Source organism: Lactuca sativa, chromosome 2, assembly GCF_002870075.4.
Source record: "Lactuca sativa cultivar Salinas chromosome 2, Lsat_Salinas_v11, whole genome shotgun sequence".
NCBI classification, from domain to species: Eukaryota; Viridiplantae; Streptophyta; class Magnoliopsida; order Asterales; family Asteraceae; genus Lactuca; species Lactuca sativa.
Genome location: NC_056624.2, coordinates 194,368,554 through 194,377,360, shown reverse-complemented (window position 1 = coordinate 194,377,360; position 8,807 = coordinate 194,368,554). Strand labels below are relative to the sequence as shown.

The window sequence follows — 8,807 nt, the reverse complement described above, 5'->3', positions numbered from 1 at the left end:
ATGATCGGCTTGGAGGAGAGATAGCCGGTTGTTGGACGTGGTATTATGGGAATCAGAGAGCCAGTGAGGAAACTGGGTTGATATCCGAGGAGAAAAAATCATGGTGATCGCTCAAGTAGGCGGTCTGGTGGCGGATCAGGCCACTAGAGTTTCCGGTTATTGGGAAGGGGTATTTTTAGCGGCGAAAGAGTTGGTTTAAACTCTGGTTTTGGAGGTTCTATGTGGTTTCGGATGTCCATGGAGAAAGATATCAGTGTGGTATGAAGATCATTTCGGCAGAGCCTTTCGGGTTAACGATTAAATCTATGTGTGGTTAAGGAATGATTTCGAGGGCGAAATCTAATTCAAGTGGGGGAGAATTGTAATATTCGGATTTTCAGGGTTATTATTGTGTAGTTTAATCTTTTGATTAAAGGAGAGACTCGACGAGTTGAGGATCCAACTCGCCGAGTCGAGTCGGGTTTTTCACATAGATTTAATGAGTGGACTCGACGAGTCAGAGGAGGGACTCGCCGAGTAGGTGCTGGGCAGAGAACCCCTAATTTCTCGGGTTTGGGACCTATTTAAAGGTCCTTATGGCCTTCATTTGCGGCCACTACACCCTGAGAAACCATAGAGAGAAGAGAGGAAGCTTGTGGTGCAAGAGGAAGGCTAATTCATCATCCTTTGGGGTGTCTTAGCAAAAGGAAGGAAGGATTTCGAGTTAGGCTGTCTTGTGGGACTCAAATCTTCCATCATTTCGTTCAGATCTGCTATGAGAGGTAAGGATTCATGTCCATCTTCGTTTGATTTCATGAATCTAGGGTTTCTTCATGCTTTATTTAGCTTGAATCTAGAGTATGAGAGGTCCCATGGTGAAATGATTCTTAGATCTGAACCTTAAAAGGTCTAGAGAGTCCCTTCCATTCTGCTTTAGCCTTTTCCTTGGCGTTATGAGCTAGGGTTGTCATGATATGAAGGATTTCACCAAAATAAGCATAGAGAGCCTTACATGTGTACCAAGATTCGACCTTTTCGTGGTTATTGGTCATAGGGAAGTCAGATCTATGGATTAGAGGAACGGATCTGACCTCAGAAGGCCAGATGAGTGTTGTCATGGGAGCAACTCGCCGAGTTCATGAGAGGACTCGACGAGTCGAGTTGGGGTTGCCCCGCGATTCATACCAGGCATAACTCGTCGAGCAAGGGGTTGGCTCAACGTGTCAAGCGAGGCTAGAAGGAGGATTTCGTGGTCACGTGTGGACTCGCCGAGTTGCCCATGTGCACTCGACGAGTCGGGTCAAAGTTTGACCGTTGACTTTCATTGACTTTAGGGTTTTGGTCAAGATTGACTTAAGAGAGTTCAGGGAAGGATAGAATGGTCTTCTACCCAATCATTAGAGCTGAGACAATGAGAGAGTGTTGATCGGGGATGTTATTTGAATAATAGGAGGAGGCCAGGTCGGGACATTAAGCACGAGAGTTCATCCGACTTCGTTTGAGGTGAGTCTTCTCACTATACTTTACCTAGAGTGGTAACAGAGTTATGTGACAGAGTTATTGTATGCTATCTATGCGATGTGTGGCACTGCAGTATATCTATGTGATTTATGTTGTGTGTATATCAGAGTTAGGACAGGAAGGTCCACAGAGCTAGGACCAGAGGGTCCACAGAGTTAGGATTAGAGTTATGTGCCAGTGTATTTGTATGCTATTTATTTTATGAAATTTATTGTGATATGTGATATGCATGATTTAGAGTTATCAGAGTTAGGACCTTTGGGTCCATAGAGTTAGGGTCAGAGGGTCCATAGAGAGTTGGGACTGGAGGGTCCCACTGAGACACACTGACCAGAGGGTCAACAGAGTTATAGCCTTGAGTGGCTAATATGTGTTAGAGTGGTATTTTGGGGAACTCACTAAGCTTCGTGCTTACAGAGTTTTGTGTTATATGTTTCAGGTTTTCTCAGGATCATGGGACGGCACCGGCTCGATTGTACACACCAGAGGAAGCGTTTGTTTTGGAGGATCCTGGTTTATTAATTGATTGAACAAAAGAGTCATGGCTTGTAATTTAAATAAAAATGAGATTTTTAGGAAAAGTGTTAAAGAGATAAGCGAATTTAAATGAAAATTTTGTTTTGAAAATTTCGGTGTTACAAAAGGCCTAGGACGAACAAGAAAAAAAGGGCCCTTATCTTTATTATAATTTTGTATTTTTAAATAAAAATATATAATAAAAAAAATTAGGCCATGTGCAGTTGCCCACTTTGCCCCCCTCTAAGCCCCCCATGGTATTCGGCATAACCTTCTGATTCTCAAAACCCTAAATCGCAGCCACCTACATCGTGTGTAAAGGGCTTTACACGACGCGTAGGCCTTGTTCCAGTTTTCTGTTGTTAGTCATTCATGGTGTTCGTCTATGGGGTATTGTCGGATGTTGCTGGTCTGCTCCTTGGGTGCGACTACGAAATAGGAGCTCTATGTTGGGCTCTTAGGACTCATTATTGCATCAAGATATGAAAATGTTTCAAAGATTGAAAAGGTATGTAATTGTGTTTCCTTCTTGTTATGTTAAAGTTACAAAGATAGGTAGAACATAGATTTATGGTTGGTGTATGGGGATTAAATGTTTTGTTGTTTTCGTTGTGTCCCTTATGGCCCTTCAGATTCTCCATAACCCAACATGTTACACATTGTGAATCAGTTTTTTTTTAACTTATTGGAAAAAACCAAACTGTTGGTTAGGAAACGTTTATTTTAATCAAAAACCAATTTTTTACCGGTTTTCTAAAAAAGTACCGAACCATTATTTAGATTTTTTTAGCAAAATTTCATTTTCAAAAAAAATTAAAAATGATTTTTCTATAACCGATTTAAAAAATGATTTTTTTAACGGAACTGTTTCAAAATTGGTGTTTGTGCATCTCTACGGTTGCAATACACCAAGCCTGTAAGCCCACTTGGTTGTTGGTTGTTTGGCTCACAAGTCATAAGCTGTAACGAGTATACTTAAAGCTGTTTATTATTAAAATAAAATCGATTTATTCAATTTGACAAATTAGCTAGGATATTCAAATTTCCATATTGATTTTCAACAAATGCGAATTATTATTTTGAATTTCGAATTGGTTTTGATTTATAAAATAGGAATCGAATCATCAAAAAAATGAATAAAAATTTATTATTTATTTATTTTAAATATACATATAATTAGGGGTAAGCAAAAACCGGACTGCAACTAAAATTAACCGCAAACGCAATAAAAACCGATGGTGAGGTTTTCTGTTTTTCAAAAACTGCAAATTTGCGGTGCGGTTTTGTTATTAGTTTTCAAAAACCGCACCGCACCGCATATCTTAACTTGATTATTAATATATTAAATATTAAAAATAAGACACGTTTCAGGATGAAAGATGGATAAAAATACTAGAAGACAAAAGTGTTGGTTTTTTGTTATGTTTAACTTTGAAAAATGGTGAAATTAAACAATTTTAAGATATTTATTGTTAATTACTATTGATTTGAGGTTTTTAAAATATTAGTTGTTTGTGATTTAAGTTAATTGTCTTATAGCTTATGGTTTTTTTATTATTACAAGTAATATATTTGAATTCTTAAAAACCGTTTGAGCTTTAAACTGTGGTTAAAACCACCAAAATTTGAATCCATGCGGTTAATAACTGCAAAACAAAAAAACCGCACCGCAAAAATAACTGCACTAAGCGGTTTTGAAAATGGATTAACCGCATTTACGGTTAGTGGTGAAGTTTTGGCTAATAACCGCACCGCGTTCACCCGTACCTATAATTACTTATTAATTGAATTATTTAGTTTTTCAAAAAGATTTAAAAAATTTCACCTATTAAAAAACTTTAATAGTCATATGTATTCTCTCAAGTTTTTTATCTATAAAAAAACTTTAGTATGTATTTTGTTGTTCACTAGTGGATGTATCACTATTACCTTGATTATGTGAACCACGTTCATTCGTGTGTTGAATTTTCTTTTGTTGTATCTTTAATTGTGTGTTTTCCATTCAAAACCCTAACAAAAGATTGCATACATGCATGTTTCCTTGCAGTCTTTAAGGTAAAACAAGCAGTTTCTCAACTCCAAGAGTCAAGACAGGTTCTCAAATATGAGAACCAGGTTTGAGACGCATTTTTGAATGTCGAAAAAAGAACATTTAAGATAAACACACACTAACATAAATAACCATCGCACAAACCGAAGTAGGCAACTTATTTGCTTACATACTTGCTGCATGCAGATGCAGCATCCAAATCTAGCAAGTACCTAAAACTTGCTTTTAGAAACAAAGGTTCCATAGTTCTCTTGGCCTAACACAAAACACATACATAAACAACAACCATACTACTACAAAACAACCATGCAACAGTTCATTAATCCCTGCTGCCCGACTGACTAATCGGGCTGCCCGACTGACGAAGACTTAGCGGTATCAACGACACCTGGCGCTTCCTCCAAACAGCTTGTGTTGTCACTAATCACCCCACTGCTCATCAACTTTTCAACTTCTTCAGCAGTGTATATATGTATCTTTGTAGCCATCCTTGCAAACTCACTACATGCAAACATTTACAACACACAAATTAATCTAAAATTATAACTTCAATTCTTCTTGTATTCATTCATGAATCATGAATCATGAATACTAATACATATGGTGGCAAGTACTTACTCCCATGGATCATCTCCAACAACCATCATGTCATTCTCTTCATCAGTATAAAGTAGTCTCCATCCACCATCTGGATTACTGAAAACACCTTCCATGTTAAACAAAGCTTCTAGCTCCATGAACAACTCACGATAACTCGACACTTTAGACAGATCAACAGCTCTTCCAACTTTGTTTCCTTGTTTGTGAACCTACACAACAAAAGTACAAAACAATATTAAACAAGTTAAAAAGAATACCAAGTGTATTATAGCATATGGAAATTTTGAGATTCATTGATCCTTACCTTTGTACAACTCCTCTTGTTCAAACTTTTAGCATCTAGCAATGTGGGAGGTTCATTCAAGGGAAAACCAAAGAGTTTACAGCTGCTTTCTATGCTATCTGAAGCACCATCATCTTTCTCACTGCTTGAATTAGGTTGTTCGGTTTTCTCATTTGGAAGCTGAAGTGAAGCTACATTATTATCTCTCATGATCCCACTTTCAACCGAAGGTGGGATGATGTGAGATCGCATGATGTTTGTAGGCAAGACGGGACCCGGATTCTGTCTTGCCTCATAAACATCACCAATTGGGAAACCAAAGTTTCTACCACCTTCAGAACCAAGTGGGTAGAAACTTTGGTTCATGTTGAGAACATTGTTCCCAACATGGGTTCGTGGTAGGCCCCACGAACCAATGTTGGGTGGTATTTTACCAGTCAATGATCTCAACGAGCAAATTTCTTGACCTTGCAAGACCTTCGGGAATCTTGTAGTGTTGTCAGATCCCAGAAAGCCCGAGTAAGGGGTGGTTGTGAGTGGTTGATGATGTGTCTTCATTAGTTCACTAACAAAATTTGTACTTGATCTCCCCATCATCATCATCCCATTTGGAGAGAAACTCGGATGCATCGAGGGTTGTACCCCGAAGCTCAACGAGTTGTTCATTTTATCACGCCCATATAGAGGTGACATCGGACCTATATTTTCTTGACCTTGCAAGACCTTAGAGGATCTTATCGATTCCTCAAAGTCTACATATCCACCACGTGCTGCAACAAAAGAATCTAAGGATTCAATTTTCAAAATTAGAATTTTTTTTGAGAAAGATTCATTAATCATTATCATACCAGTTGCAGGGTGTCCAGAAGGAGTTGCATGCAAACCTGCACGCAGTTTCTTGTGTCTTGGTGATGATTGGATGTTTAACAAAGGGAAACCACCACCAGAAAGATCAATCTCCCATGGAGATATTCGTTCTTGATGATCATTTCCAATGTCTTCATCCCACCTCACCTGTTTGCAATGCAATTATAAGGCTAGTAAATATACACTTCAAATCCAAATTTAAAAAACTGTTTCTTTTAATGGAGTTATAGAATATACCATAAGGCATCTCCATTTTGAGTTGTTCCATTTGTAAGGATCCTTATCACCTACACCAGTCACAACTCCACTGAACCTACATGAAAACAAAAATAAATAAATAAATAAATAAATAATCTTTCAATGATTGTAACATATGTACGCCATACCTTCTTTCAGGAGACTCATCCATACAGAACTTCATTTTGAATCTTGCACCAATTGAAATCATATTACTCACGGATTTCATGTACTTTGTGTAAGGAACAACAAAATCGGCTCGACTAGACCTGCATTGCAATTTTTTTATAAACAAAAATAAGTGAAAAAAAGAATTATTAATCAAAGTTGTTTTTTTTTCTTGAAGATGAAACGGGTACCTTGGACTGTAGAAAACATGGAAGATGCTGTTGGTGGACACTGCTTTAGCGACAGAAGCAAGAGTGTCGCTATAAGAATTCAAGTTGCTCATGGTGATATCAGGAAGAATGTTTTTTGGTCTAGTAGCTCTTCGAGTTCCCAACCTTAACTCTCCTCCTTCACCCCTAAAACCACCACAGAGTAATGGGTTTGTTAGAGGCTCTGAATACTGAACTTTGAATAGTTTCATTCAGAGGCTCTGAATTCTGAAACTTAGAAGCTAGAAAGAGATACCTAAGAAAGAGAACTGCATCACCGGAAACAAGATTCTTCTGGCTTACAAAGATGCTCCAACCTGTGGTAAGCAAATGTCGCCTTGGTTGGCCTGTAAAAACATGATTCCATTTCACGATAAATGTATGAATCAAAGATGAAATTTTTAGTTTTAATTAAACCCTTAAATTACTTGACTAAATTCACCTCGATAGATGTGCCTAAATTTCCATTCGACGCCATGGAGATCCTTAGCAACTAGTTCTTGGCTTGGCCTCTGCTGCTTATAATCCTAAAAGTTCAAACGGCACGTGGGTTTTAGTTACATAAAACTAGATTTACACATATATGGAACAAATTTGGTCAAATCTTGCACATGGAAAACGTTAAAAAAAAGTAATGAGAATCAAACCAGAGGTGGAAAACAATCTTCAGCAGCTCTTCGAGGGACAGAAAATCCACCATGAGTGGATGTATCAGAAGCAGTGAGTGTTTTGCAGAACATTTGAGGGGTTGATCTTGTGGGTGTAACCCCACCACCCTCCTCCTGATCCTCCTCCCCTTCTTGCAAATTTCCCTGAAAATTTTCGCCAATCCACCCTTGCAAAATTAAAAATAGAATTCCCATTTCACAAGAATTAATTTATGTTAAAGAAAAACTAAGTGGGTTTACCAAAAAAGTTGCATACGAACGAAGATATTCGAAAAGATTTCGAGATAATTAGAGCATACCACAATTAGTATAAACATCAAAAGAAACAAGAAATTGTGAAAGCGTTTTTTTTTTCGATTTTCCCACGTATTTAAGTAAAGAAGTACAAAAAAAAATGGTTCCCAATTTTACCTCTGGTAGAGGCAAAAGAGCGAGCTTTGTGTAGACCTCATCATTGTCCTTGTTTGCCTGTTTTCAGGAATTGGGAAAAGCAAGAAAAAAGGTGAAATTGAGTGAAAGAGAACTATACCCAACAAAGAAAAGGGGAAAGTTAACAGCTTACAAGCAATTGAACATCAACAATTTTGCAAAAGATCTGAGGAGGAAGGCCCAAAGAAGGAACTTCAATGGGTGAAAAGTGAGTCGATGAGTGTGAGGCAATTTGTTCCAAGTGACCTTGAGGGAAGTAAACAACCACATTTCCTTTATTGGGGAGAGAGGTGAGAGGGCCAGCACAAGCATGCCAAAGTTCCATGTAAACTGAAGACGACGGGTTTGAATTCGGGGACTTTAAGGAAGAATTTGAGGAGTTTGATGAAGTTGACAGTGATGAAACCCCTCCATTTCCGAAAGATTCAGCATTTTGACCACTCACTGCATGATTCAGATCAATCTCCATCACAAACCCAACTTCAGTTCTTAGCAATTATACCCCAGTGATTCTTGAACCCAAAACAGATGAACGAACGGAATAGGTGGGGTTTTGAGATAAGAACAATCAAGTGATTCTTGATCTTGAAGGAGCCAAGAAAATTGGGAAATGAAGTCAAATCACGGGAAAAAAATCAAGAAAGGCAAGAAGAAAATGAAAAGACATGGTTTTTGATGATACCAAACAAGAAGAAAAAAAAAAGGATTGAAGTTTATGAAAGAAGAAAATTTGGGAGGAAATTGAGAGAGAGTATGATTGCTAACCCATTATGTTGGTTTGAGAGTTAAAAGAGGGAGGGGAAGCAGAAGAAGGAAGGCAGACATAGACAAATGCATAGGTAGCACAGAAACAAAAGTCGAAACAAAAGGCAGAAAAAGCCAATGTGGGTTTATGTCTTTTTTAACTTCTAACACTTTTTTCCAACCTAACAAAATCCTATAAAAATTATCTCAGTTACCTTGAAGAGAGAGAGAGACTCGTGTATAAAGTATAAACCCTTCCTTCAGTTTATTATATACATAAGCAGGATTAGTGTATCACTATCAATCTTTCGTTCTAACCATTTTCATTTTTTGGTTAACTCTTTTAAAGATTTTTACTTTTTAATATATTATTATTTTATTATCATTATTATTTTAGGTTATGTTTTCAGTTTATGAACAAGTTTATAACAAAGTAGTTTTATGTTAATGAATAAATTTATTAATAAGCTATTTCAAGTCCGCTTGAGCATCTCTAACTCATCCTGTATCTTTTTTTTTTCTCTCGTTTTTTCTTT

At 37.5% G+C, this 8,807-nt stretch overlaps 1 protein-coding gene across 1 annotated transcript; it reads right to left on the bottom strand.

Annotated features, from left to right (window-relative positions):
• Positions 1-4,167: 4,167 nt before the first annotated feature.
• LOC111899867 (auxin response factor 4) lies at positions 4,168-8,441 on the bottom strand. Its single transcript, XM_023895747.3, has 12 exons — positions 7,661-8,441; positions 7,510-7,566; positions 7,078-7,242; positions 6,873-6,957; positions 6,687-6,777; positions 6,413-6,577; positions 6,203-6,322; positions 6,054-6,129; positions 5,798-5,963; positions 4,971-5,719; positions 4,685-4,875; positions 4,168-4,567 (listed from the first exon to the last, which is right to left on the bottom strand). Exons 1-12 carry the CDS (start codon positions 7,994-7,996, stop codon positions 4,408-4,410), a joined length of 2,361 nt encoding a protein of 786 aa, XP_023751515.1. The 5' UTR covers positions 7,997-8,441; the 3' UTR covers positions 4,168-4,407.
• Positions 8,442-8,807: the final 366 nt, after the last annotated feature.

Coding starts and splice junctions, on each gene's coding strand:
- LOC111899867 (XM_023895747.3), bottom strand. CDS start 7,996: ATGGAGATTGATCTGAATCATGCAGTGAGTGGTCAAAATGCTGAATCT. Junction 6,578..6,686: donor GATGCAGTTCTCTTTCTTAG/GTATCTCTTTCT, acceptor TGGTGGTTTTAG/GGGTGAAGGAGGAGAGTTAA. Junction 4,568..4,684: donor GTTGGAGATGATCCATGGGA/GTAAGTACTTGC, acceptor GTTTGCATGTAG/TGAGTTTGCAAGGATGGCTA.